At 39.4% G+C, this 12,540-nt stretch overlaps 4 protein-coding genes across 4 annotated transcripts; all 4 read left to right on the top strand.

Annotated features, from left to right (window-relative positions):
- Positions 1–2,816: 2,816 nt before the first annotated feature.
- ATC70_008437 (uncharacterized protein) lies at positions 2,817–3,497 on the top strand (the record flags this gene model as incomplete). The annotated part of the gene is made up of 1 exon (XM_064827686.1): positions 2,817–3,497. The coding sequence occupies one exon, from the start codon at positions 2,817–2,819 to the stop codon at positions 3,495–3,497; it is 681 nt and encodes a 226-aa protein (XP_064686970.1).
- A 4,389-nt stretch (positions 3,498–7,886) lies between these two features.
- On the top strand, positions 7,887–8,189 carry ATC70_008438 (uncharacterized protein; the record flags this gene model as incomplete). The annotated part of the gene is made up of 1 exon (XM_064827687.1): positions 7,887–8,189. The coding sequence occupies one exon, from the start codon at positions 7,887–7,889 to the stop codon at positions 8,187–8,189; it is 303 nt and encodes a 100-aa protein (XP_064686971.1).
- Positions 8,190–8,932: 743 nt separating this feature from the next.
- Positions 8,933–9,652, top strand: ATC70_008439 (uncharacterized protein; the record flags this gene model as incomplete). The annotated part of the gene is made up of 1 exon (XM_064827688.1): positions 8,933–9,652. The coding sequence occupies one exon, from the start codon at positions 8,933–8,935 to the stop codon at positions 9,650–9,652; it is 720 nt and encodes a 239-aa protein (XP_064686972.1).
- Positions 9,653–9,849: 197 nt separating this feature from the next.
- On the top strand, positions 9,850–10,485 carry ATC70_008440 (uncharacterized protein; the record flags this gene model as incomplete). The annotated part of the gene is made up of 1 exon (XM_064827689.1): positions 9,850–10,485. The coding sequence occupies one exon, from the start codon at positions 9,850–9,852 to the stop codon at positions 10,483–10,485; it is 636 nt and encodes a 211-aa protein (XP_064686973.1).
- Between the last annotated feature and the right edge of the window lie 2,055 nt (positions 10,486–12,540).

Here is a 12,540-nt window from a genome sequence, read left to right on the forward strand (position 1 = left end):
ATGACCAAAGGATTTGTCCTGCAGTCTACTCATGATTATGAAGCTGTGATCCTACTCAGTCCCTACAAAAAAGTAGTTTTTCGGCACTATGTAATCAATAGGTTAGTCAACATGGCTCATACGTCCAACAAGATAATAACTTACTCGCACAGTTCACCAAGGTCTGCATGTATCAAAGATAGTGTGGCCTTTTTCTAGCATGGACCAAAAGACGTAGAGAGGACCATGGATTTGTAAGGCATTGTATGTAGCAGTAGTAGAGGCCAATAGACAGTAGAGTATTTGAATTACTTGACCATATGTAGAGAGAGAGAGAGCCCAAATGTCTTGTAGAGAGTTTGTATGTATAGAGTATTTTGCTTGTTGTAGAGAGATGAGATGAAGAAGAAGAGGGAAAAGCTGTTGAAAAAAATCCCTATTTATATCCTTCTCATCGACTTTCATGTGAGTCTAGTATCCTTGCCACACTCAAATTCGTTTCCTTTTACTTTTCTCCACGATATGCTACTTTGAGCGCGTGAAAGTAGTACCATTTTGACGTTTGGCACTTGCTCTATTTGATCCGCTTCGTCCGAGGCTTTCAACTGTTTTCTGTCTCGAGTTATGTCCATTTTGCTACTTCAAAAAGCCCTTTTTCCACCTTCACATGAAACGAGTTCCCCCATCTCTTCCTAGATGCAATTAACAGAAAACTTCTCACGGGCTCAGCCTCATCAAAAAGTAAACAAAAAATGTCATTTGACACTGAAACAAATGCAGCTGGTTGCTTGATTAAGTAATCTTTCTCTACCTCCCCTTAATTTCTCTCTCTAAAATTACAGTTCTCGATCCTTCTCTTCTGTTGTTTGTATTCGCCATAAACTCTCCATCTAATTGGGCAATACAGGATGATAAGGTTGGCTTACTTGTTGCTTACATCATCTTGGAGCCAGTGCAACAATTGATTCTGGATTAAGAGACAAGCGTACACCTCGGAAAGCAAGAGTATCATATGAATATTACTGCGGCTATCTCCATGGAATGGAACATAATGAATTGTTTTCGAACCAGTGCAAGTCATCTTGTTTCCAGCTATCATGGTTGCAGTCAATAATGTCAATCAAGTGTTTGCGCTACTAGATATCATCAATATGCCCACATTTACATAATGAGTTGGTCATTCTCGTGTATCATTCCTGCAACCTGTTTTTAGTTCTTATGCCAAGAGCATGCATCTCATAAAGAGTCAACACATTTCATATCATTTTTTTTTAGGAATCGTCCTCTTTTAGAAGGTACTCGGATCATGCAAGATCAAAATAATTCATTTGCTAAGCAAAATTGAGCTTTAAAAAAATCACTTGTAAAGTAAACAAAAGGACATGAATCGAAGAGAGATAAGCAAGTAAATGGCCAATTTGTGGTCAAAGAGAGGATATTTTATTAGAAAGTATGTACATCATTCGAAAGCAAATCGCTTGAGGAATCCAATGGTACTATTTTCAGGGTTCTAAGTAAAGTACACATCGCGAAATTCATCAAACAAGGCCGTGGGATTTCCAAAAGAAAGAGGTTTCTGAATTAAACTTCACCTGCAATATCAGTTTTATCTGTGTGCTATTCTGTTTCTTTGGATCATGTCACGCTCCTCCTACGTCACCAGCCTGTCCTTTTTGGGTCTCACGTTGGGTACGCTATCCATTTGAGAAGGAGTCTCGCTTTCTCGTATAATCGTTTCTGTGGGTATCATTGCCGTTATATTATAGGGCTTTGAGCAATTAAGGAGAGTCTTCTTTTAGCCAGCCAAAACGGATTACAATCCCGCTCGACTTTCTGTCACGATTCGTTGATTTTTGATCCTTTTGCAACTCGATCGACTTATTTTACGAGATTCGACTATGAAAGTTGTAGTGATCATCCTTTACAGCCTTAAGATATCTAGAAGAACTTTTCAATGCGCATCCAACTGTGTTGGGTATAATAGATATTTTGATTGAACTTGTTGAGCAATTTCTGAAATTATGAAATGACGTTTTTGGCGAAAATGTCGAGATTTTATATATCAAGGTCTCACCAACATAGTTTCAGAAGTTGCCCTGAATCGAGAATTAATATCATCATAACATAATAAATGTTCAGTCCTTAGACACTTTACAACCCTAATATGGAACCTGAGTTTCAAGGCACCTATCTGGCCTGGCTCATATGAGAATAATGATTTTACAATCAATCAACAAAAACCACTGTTAGTTCTACCCTCTTTCCTCTGCTCAATGCTACCAACATTTTATTTGAACGACGGCTCGGAGCCTCAGAGATTTCAGTACTTACTGCAGACATTTTATGCAACCCATGCATCGTCCATGTCCAGACTAACGTTATTAAATATAAAATGCAATAAAATATCATTATGAACGATATAGAAGGCAATAAAATATTACAGTGCGCGAAAAAAACGTTCCAGTGTTTTGCCAATTCGTAGTTTTACACTTACAGCTCTGTCAATTTTTTCCAGTTTGAAAACTAAAGTAAGACTACGAAAGTTTGGGTTTTTGGCCATAAAATGAACTACTAAAATAATTGATACAGTAGATATTGAGCTAGTGCAACTGACGTGAAGTAAAAAATTTCGATTTTGTAAAATTGGAAATATCGCTTGATGACCTTATTGTTTGTATACATTCCACAAAAATAATCCGAGAGCCGTAATTTTTTATATCAGTTATGTTTAAAATGTTAGTTATCCGAGGAATGCTTAAAAAAGTATAAAGAAGCCTGAGATTTTGGTCTTTTCCCTCATTATATTTTACCATCTTTACTTCATCACTTTTTTTAACATGACACGTCCCATTCCTCAGGAGGCTCAAGGATCTGTCAACGCTCTTTTCAACCAAGGTTGTTCCCTCCGTGCCATTCAAAAAATCTTTCCAGATTTGTCCGTCAGTGTACGTTCTCGCTATAGGAAGAAGTTTCTTGGTCATTCAAAACATGCCAAACCCGGAAGACGCAGCAAAATCACTACGCAAAATATGAACTACATTGAGAGGAATCTCCGCAATGGTAATTTAGACGGCCCCAAGGGTGTGCAGTGCTACCTTGCTCATATGGGAGTTCAGATGACTTTGAGGAATATACAGTATATACTCAAGCGCAAAGGGTTCAAGGCTAAAAGAAAGGTAAAGATCAATTTCGTGTCTGCGGAGAACCGGAAAAAGCGTCTTGTGTGGGCCAAGAGACATCGACATTTGACTGCGGACGATTGGTGTAAGTGGGGATTTTCCGATGCAACCAGGGTCAACATGTGGGGATCAGACGGCAAATCTTTCTACTGGACTGACAGGCCCACTGAGTTGATGCCTCATCAAACTGAGGCTCAAGTTCAGGGAGGTGGTGGTGGCGTTGTTTTCTGGGGCATGATAACAGCGGAGGGACCCAGCTATGGCTCCACCATTACCGAAGGAACTGTTAACTCAGAAGTTTATGCTGAAATTCTGGACTTATTTTTGTTTAGGATATAGATCATCTCTGAGAGGCAAATGTATTAGGCGCTGTATATTGCATAAGTGGATCTGAGAATGAGCAGAGATGCGTAGTAGAAGTGAGAGGTCTTTATTCAAGCAGCACGAAGGAACATGAGTGGTGCCATCAAATGGCTAATCTATATCCTGGTTCCTAGAGAGTGGTAGCCTATGGCCTTTCGTCCCTGGAAGTGGGTTTCAATTCCGACAAATGTTCTTCCGTCAAAGCTATTAGGAAAAACATTCTCTCCTGGATTATCTTTGTTGTTTATCCTTGACTGGTGGTTCATGAGTTCTGATGCAACACATCCTCGTTACTGGTTCAAGGTTTATACAATTATCCCGCATTCAAGATCAAGGTCCTATTGCTGCGGCACTGTCAAATAACTATAAATACCTTTGATATCTACACTAGTTTTGATCCCTATTCAATCTTGGAATAACCTAATAAATATAATCAGTTCTAATTGTATTTACTCCGTCTATATTTCGTTATTCTAAACAATCTTTGCTAGACACTATCGAGTACTATGGGCTGGACAAGAAAACGTTTAGATTCCAGCAAGATAACGCAAGACCACATACTTCTGGTCCCATTAAAAAATGGTTCACGCATCACGGATTCTCTGTTCAAAATGTCCTTGATTGGCCTCCCCCCAAAGCCCTGACCTAAACCCCATTGAACATGTCTGGCATCAACTAAAACGTCGTTTGAACAAGTACCCTACTAGGGCCACCAGCATTTCTGAGTTAGAAGACAGAATTGAACAGGAATGTTATAAATTCACAAAAGAAGACTGTCTTAAATACATAGGCAGCATGCCACGCCGAATCAAAGCGGTTATCAAGAGTAAAGGTGGTCCAACTAAATATTGAGCTTTTTTATGAAATTTAATAAATTCGACTTTTCACTTTTCAAGTGGCTACCATTCTTTTTCTAATCACGTGAATAAAGTGCATAATATATCATCTGATAGCCAACTACTTAGGCTATTTATGAAACTAAGCAAACCCCAGTAGCTTTGATATTTGCAGAGAAAACTGACTATAAGTGCAATTTGGCAAAACACTGGAACGTTTTTTTCGCGCACTGTATTATAAACGATAGCTTCATGGCCTGCCTCCTACTTTTCATACGCTTCAAGAGCATTTACTGCTGTATTGCAGTATGAAAAGGGCGTTGAGTTTGCCAGCTGGCCCCACAAGCCAGAATTAATTCAACCCTAGTGTGGAATTTGAGGCTTTACAGACTAAAATTCACGGAAAAAAAAGAATAAAAAAACAGTAATGTCAACTTGATAAAGGTATATTTTATTATCAAACTGACAGGTGTAAAGTAAACAGAAGTCTCTCTACTGGCCAGGTAGATGATCCTTCTTATATACTATAACAATGGATAAAAGTTCTATTAATTAGATTGACAAATAAGTCAACTCAGATCAACTAATGTCTAATCATGCTAAAAGACAACTCCAGCAAGCTAATCATGATTTAGCTCTGTCTGGATGAATAATTAGACTCTCATCCGAAGTACCCTGATCTATCCTTTCCATAAGGATAATTAATATCGATCTAGTAGCATGTATCCGATAGGTACAGTCTTCTTAGTCTATATTAATAGTACATATCTGAGTGTATATCGCTAAGCATACATCTTTAGCATGTATCTGGATATATGGCATGTCTATAGCATATCGTATGCATGTCTATAGCATGTCTCATATATAGTACAAGTCTGTAGTACATAAAGTATCTGTAGCTAGTATCACGGATATAAGCATGTGTCTTATAGCGTGGATCATGAAGTGCACATCTGAAGCAACAAGCTCATATTGCATTAATCTTGGTGCCTACCCAGATATGGTAAACATCCGTAGTCAATGTCGGAATACAAGTATAAGTCTATAGTGCCATCCATGTCCGTGGTGCCATCTATAGCCTATATCTTATATAGTATGAATCTTATAGTACTAGCGTATCTGAAGTCCATATCTTCTTATAGTATAAATCGATATCGTACATCTAATCCAGTGTACATACAGCTTATATCTAAATCTGGTAACTGGATGAACTGTCGGAATGCAGATCATAGTGGATGTATTCCACACCTAGAATCATAGTTGTCACGTTAGCACTCATATTCATATATATATATATATATATATATATTACATGTCATAACATAATCAATAAAAGATCAGTCTCTTTCACGCAATCATAACATTTGGTTACTTGAACAATACATAGTTTGTTCCAGATTGGACAAATCTTGATGGTTTTGGATTCGATTAAGCTATTTTTGCAGATTCGACTAAGTAAAATATGACGATCACCCCATGATGCTTCCTTAAGCGGCCCCTGGTGGTAGGGCGAAGTGGTAGAACTCCCGTATGCCAACGGGAGGATCCCCGGTTCAAATCCTGGTGAACGCAAGTTGTTTGATTTTTTGACGTAGTACTGATGTTCTCGTTTGGTGTTTTGTACTCTTATCCATGATCTATATTTTGATGATTTCCGCAAGACTGTACTGGCCCTAGGTGTCGCACCTTATTAGTAGTAGGTTTTTTTCCCAACTTAGTTCAAAACTATCTTATTCCCCTTCATTGCAGACATTGGGTCCATCAACAGTCTTTTCTATCCCTCAGTATGACATTTAAAGGACTTTAAGTAAAAACCTAGAGCTCGTCTTTCCTACAAAAAAAAAAGCTTCTTCAAGCTTTCTTGGAATACTTTTCAAGGTGCATCCAATGGTACTAAGTAAAATAGATGATTTGAATAAACTTATCAAATGATTTATGAAAATATAAAAATAGTTTTCTGGCCAAAATGTCGAAATTTTACATATCAAAGTCCCACAAAGATGATTTCAGAGGTTGATTTGGATTGATAGAAACATTTTGATTCAAGATATACCATAGTAAAAGTCTTCATTTTCAAGGTCAAAAATGCGATCGTTTGATTTTCGATGAAAGCCATGAGGGATACCTCATGCTTTTTGGCCATGTTTTTTTGGTCCCCAAAAAGTTGAGCAAGGGCGTCAGAAAGCAATTCTTAGATGAGATCAACTATTTGGTACTATTCTGACAATCTAAAACAGCTTCTAAAGCGAGAAATCACGGCTCAAATGCACTCAGAGTTTGCTGTGTTTTGCATAGTTTTGGGTTACAAGAGGCAATACAGATATGCTGTTTGCCGGTATATGAAGTATTTTCGTGTACTCGAATGTAAAGCATTGGATAAGAGTTAAATCCGTATATAAGGTGAAGGGTTTTCGTGTGTAAGTGGAAAGTCAAAATGAAAATAGCAGTATTTTGATGAGACGAGCAAGGACAGTTGGTAGTGCAAGCTGCCACTGCTCAGGTTGATTCTCGTCCATATGAAGCGATGGTTGAGAGCTATCCCAAGTATAAATACACTCGTATATTATATCAGATATCATCATAACGTAATAAATGCTCAATCACTAGACACTTTTACAACCTTAACATGGAAACTGAGTTGCCAGGCATTTGTCTGGCATGGTTCATATATGATTAGATATTTTATATTAAATCACTATCAATCAACAAACAAGTTTCTTCTAACATTTTACCTATTATTATTAATCTTGGGATATTAACCAAAGGTCTGCGGCAGTGTGTGCCATCTGAACGTAGATTAGCTTCCAAAAAATCAAAACGTAGGTCAGAAAACCTAGCCGAAGATTCGAAATGCTCGTCATAACGTAATAAATTTATGGTCCATAAACGCTTTCAAAGCCTCAAAAAGGAAAGAAATTGATCTAACAAGTATTTTGATAGACTGGCGTTATCAAATATAGATTCAAAAAGAGCAGCATAGCTAACGATGATGCTATATGATTTGCCACCTACTTTTCGTACGCTTCAAAAGTATCTATTACTGTATTGCCTTCATGATGGAAAGGAGGGCATTGAGTCTGCCAGCCGGCCGCACCAGCCGCCAAAATTGATTCAAATCCAGAACATTTTTTTCTGTTCAAGATTGGACAGAAAGTGTCTTTCTTCGACTTGATTCAATTATTTTGTGAGATTCGACTATATAAGTTGTGAAGATCATCCTTTGTTTCCTAATACAATCACAAAGTACTTTTCAAGATGCATCCAATGGTACCAAGTAAGGTAAATGTTTTGAATAGACTTATTGAGCAAATTATGAAAATATGAAATGAGGCTTCTGGCCAAAAAGTCGAGATCTTCCATATAAAGGTCCTACAAAGAAAATTTCAGATGTTACGTTAGATCAATAGAAACATTTTGATTTAATATAGGCTCTTTCGCGTAACCATCACTACCCCTATGATAAAAAATTACGCCACTGCTTAAATCACACCAAAACTTTACCACTTCCAGCGTTACACTTCCCACACTCATGGCAACCACCACTGACCTTTCTTGGATCCAGGTTCTTTCTCGAGGCCAGTCCAAGAAGGTCATCAATGCTCAACCTCAACGAGCTAAAGATGACCAATTCCAACTAGTTCCTGAAGTTCTGTACGAACATGACGATCTGAAAGCCGAAGTTCTTACCCGGAAGGCTGCAGCCATCCTTCAGCAGGCTTTGACGCCTGGATCTGTTTTGTTTACTTTTCCAAGCAAAACATTTGCGCATCGTACCGAAGCTTATCGCTTGATAAAGGAACAAATTTTCCCCTGGTTCAGTTTAGGCCCCTGAGTTTGTACCACCAGAAGGCCAAGGGCGATTTCTTATTCGAGACAAAGTTTGACAACGCGGAGGATGCATAACTCGCCATCAGTCTTGGTACCACCCACCAGAAGATCGTCTACAAGACTACGGCCGCCAAGGACAACAGCGAGGGCAGGCTGACTCATGTCTAGATGACTATCGTCCGCATTGTTGTAAATCTGAAAGTAGTACGTGAGAATGGATATAAGTTTATTTTCGTAAAATCAGATGAAGAGGAGAGGGAAGAGTGAATGTCTACTGCAATTTATATGTATGTTTCATGGATTGTTTACACACCCGTCTAGAATGGTGTTCTCATGCTAAGTTTTAGTGTCAATCCTCACTTATGCTAAATGGTAATTATTTCAGATATAGATGATCAGTCTAAATATCTTTAGTTGCTCTTGGCAACGTTAATTACTTACATTCCTTATCTGCTATCTTTTGACATACAGAGAATAGCTTACTGAAACTTAGCTTATGTGAATATCATGGTTATCGTTTATATGTTGATACAGTTTATTTACATATGCTCCATATGTGCATAGTTTATTACTGAATTCAATCTACGAGTTTGTGATTTAGGAACAGTTAGATGTGTGAATACAACACGTATGCCCAATATGGAGACGTTCGTGGAGGATTTGTAAAGTTCGCTCAAGTACTATGGTAAGGTGTACCAGATCAAAAAATACACCATTGATGGCTTCTTTGAGGGTCATATCAGTTTTATGATTGACACTGCTGTCAAATACAAGAACACCGAAGGCAAGGAGTATTATGTCGTCCAGCCAATGAGCCGCCGCATGATGTATCTGTCCGCTTGGGATGTCTATGTGCCTTCCACATATCGCGGTGCCCCACCCGTCTGCCGCTTCTGTCGCCAGAGTGGCCACATCCGCGCTGCGTGCCCTGTACTATTGAAGCGCCAATGCTTCAAGTGCCGCAAGCTTGGTCACAACGCTAAGTTTTGCAACGAAGAGGAGACTACTTTTGAGGAGGCACTAGATGAGTACGAATCGAGCAAGAAGGCCATTGAGGAACCTAATACTGTCAACGCTCAACGCCGTACCCGCGAGAATAACCGAGAGAAGCGCCATAGATTCACTTCCACCATCCATGATGTCGCCGAGCAGCAAATGCAACGTCAAGCCGCCGCCGCCGCTCAGCCTGCCAACAAGCAAAAGGGGTCCACTGGCCGCCCGAGACGCAGTTCAACGACTGAAGCAATGGATGTCGATCCCAAGGCTCTCCAGCGTGCTCCCCAGAGTAGCTATGCCTCCAAGCATGCGCCTCTCGATGTGTCTCTCCACACGCGTGTGGATTCCCAAGGTAGTAGTGCTGCGAACACTGGTTTTTCGTCTGATGTGCTCCCTCTTTTCCGCCGTCATTCCGTGAGCTCGACGTCTATGTCGCAGACTCCAGTGCATCGTGCCGCCGATAGGGCTTAATGATACAAAAATCATTGCGTATAGGTACTCTTAATGCCCGAAGCATCTTTAAGGGTTCCTCTAAATCAACACACAGGGAATTCACTTCCTTCTTACACTCCAAAAACCTTCAGCTTGATATTCTATGTCTGCAGGAGGTTTCTCATTATTGTCAACAAGAGCATCTCACTTATGATAAGGTGTGTACTTTTTCCTATATGTTTCCTTGGTCTGCTTTTGTCGTCTCCAAACACTGTGCCATCATCTGCCTAAAACCCGGCCTAGAGCTCATGGACACTGTCATCTCTCGCGACGAACGCTGCATCACTGCCTCTGTCAAGGACGCTCACCAAGTCATCTGCCAAGTGGCTAATGTGTACATGCCAGCACAGGCAGCCAGTCGTCATGCTTTCCTGCCAGAGCTACTGTCCATGCCCTTTTGGTCTGATATGCTCAACTTCCAGTGGATTTTGCTTGGGGATTTCAATATCCATTTGCATGATGCGGGTGAAGCTCGTGGCCCAAAGATCAAACCCTTTGTCGAATGGTTAAATACACATTTTCTTAACTGTTTCCCCCCAAGAGGTACTATGACTCTCCCTTGTGCAGGTTCCACCATTGATTACATTTTTGCGCCTCCTCGTATGGCAACTCGTGTGCTCAATGCTCAGATTCATCACATCCCTTCGGCATGGACAAATCACAGTCTTCTAACTGTTGATCTGGTCATCTCTGGCGTGAAGATGGGTCCTGGCAGCTGGCGTTTTAATCCATACTTACTTGAGAACAGGGAATTCCAAGCTCTTCTGGATGAAACAGTCGTGTTATGCCAGAAGGGCTACAACTGTCTATAAAGATTAAGGTATTCTTGATGGGTAGATATGTCTGTGTTGTGCAACAACATGGACAAGCTATGATAAGTGAAGTGCATCTCAGCTATCTAAATACTGAGGTTCATCAGATGTGATAAGCGTTGTACAAGATAAATTGCTACTTTGGCATTCAGAACTTAGTATAAATAGAATAACTCTTGTCTTCATCAATAAATCTTTAGTTTTTGTGTCTGATCTTATTCAAATAAGTCTTTTCTTGATTTTATAATATCGAACATTTTTTATAAGCTACAAATAGTAATCCTTTTATTCTTTGTGCTTTACAGAAATTACTTTAGTCGCGCATTTTAAAAAGGAAGACCTGAGCCTTCTCAGAAGTAGAATAAAAGCGTTTATCACTTAGATATTGATTTCCGTACAATGCAGAACATCAGGGTCATCAGGAAGAACCGCGATTTACTTACTCCTTTGACAACACAACCTACTACGCTTTATTTTTGGCCAAATTCTGTCCAAATTAAGACATTTTGAAGCACCAATAACTCATGCTACAAAGCGTTGTGGACGCCCGGAATAGGGCCAAACGCCTCTCCTTGCCCACGTTTTACTTACTGATGCTTTATTTCAAAATGTTTTAGGTCGTTGCAAATTCATGAAAATTCTCATGATTTTCATGTGTACTAGTAAGGAAAAATACTTGAAAATCAAACGATCGCGTTTTTCACCCTAAAAATGACGATTTTTTCTATAGTATATATCGAATCAAATTGATTGTAAAGATGAAACGCAACACTTGAAGCTGTTTATATGAAACTTTTATTTGCTAAATCTTGACATATTCACAGAAAACGTGTTTTCATATTTTTGAAAATTGCTCATTATTTTCGGTCTGAAAGCTGCATGTAATCAGCACCATTCGATGCGGCTTTTTTAGTTTTCTAAAGATGTATTATATCGTTGGATGTGACAACGAGAGTTTTCATAGTTAAATTGGCAAAAACGTTCAAAGGATATCAAATCAAGTCAAGTTTGAAGACGAAAATACCCACTGCACAATTGCAAATTAAACTGCAGCAGTTACGGCTACCACGACGGCAGAATACTGGGACCAAATCTACTGGCCGTGACGTCGAACAGGGCGCTCTCTCATTTTTCCATATCCTCCTTTTTTTTATTCTTTTTGCAAAACGCGTTTAATATCAAACTACATTGGTTTTGGAACCCTTTTGATTGAAAATAACACTCTAGCTTCTGATAACACGGCCTTGTATTGTTAAAAGCACTTGATACTGCTTCTTTTAAGTGGAATATAGCAGGTACCGTTCGACAACGAGCACAGAAAGACGTAGAACAAGCACTAATCGAATTTGTTTATTAGGTTTCGTTTTTTTCTTACCTGTTTGTCATGGACGCTGCTACCATTACTTCTTTGCTATCTCTGCTGTTTGCTTCTATGGTTTATTATGTCTGGTAACTGCTTCTTTGGTCTTCATCTCTGGTAGTTGCTTTGTTAGTCTTTGTCTGGTCTCTGGTGTCACTCGTTCTTCGGGTTTTCTACGCTGCTGGTATTACTGTTGCTGTTGGTATTGCTGCTGTTGTTGTTGTTGATGTTGTTGATAATCTGGTGTTTCCTGGTTCTACTGTCTTCACTGTATGCTAGTTCTCTGGTCTATCTCTGGTGATTGCCTATACTCTTCTGGTCCATCCGTGGCTGTGATAGGTTTAGTAAGCAATTTCTTTGGTCTTTAACTAGTCTCTGTTGGTGGCGTTCGTTTTTTGGTTTCTCTATGGTGCCGGTGTTGTTGCTGCTGTTGCTGCTGCTAATATGGTCTTTCCTGGTCTACTGTCTTTGGTGCATGCTCGTTCTCTAGTTTATCTCTAGCTGTGGTAAGTGGTAAGTATCTTCTTTCTTCTGGTCGCAATGATATAAACCTTCTTTGAACGTTTATATTGTTACTTCCTTTCTCGCGATAATGCATTCATGATGTTTGCCTTGTTGCGCTTTTTTTCTTTTTCTTTTCTTTTCTTTTGTTGGTAGTGTTTCCTCTGTGGCTTCACACGAAACAACCTTAGTCA

Source organism: Mucor velutinosus, assembly GCF_035048745.1.
Source record: "Mucor velutinosus strain NIH1002 chromosome Unknown tig00001561, whole genome shotgun sequence".
In the NCBI taxonomy this organism is placed as follows: domain Eukaryota; kingdom Fungi; phylum Mucoromycota; class Mucoromycetes; order Mucorales; family Mucoraceae; genus Mucor; species Mucor velutinosus.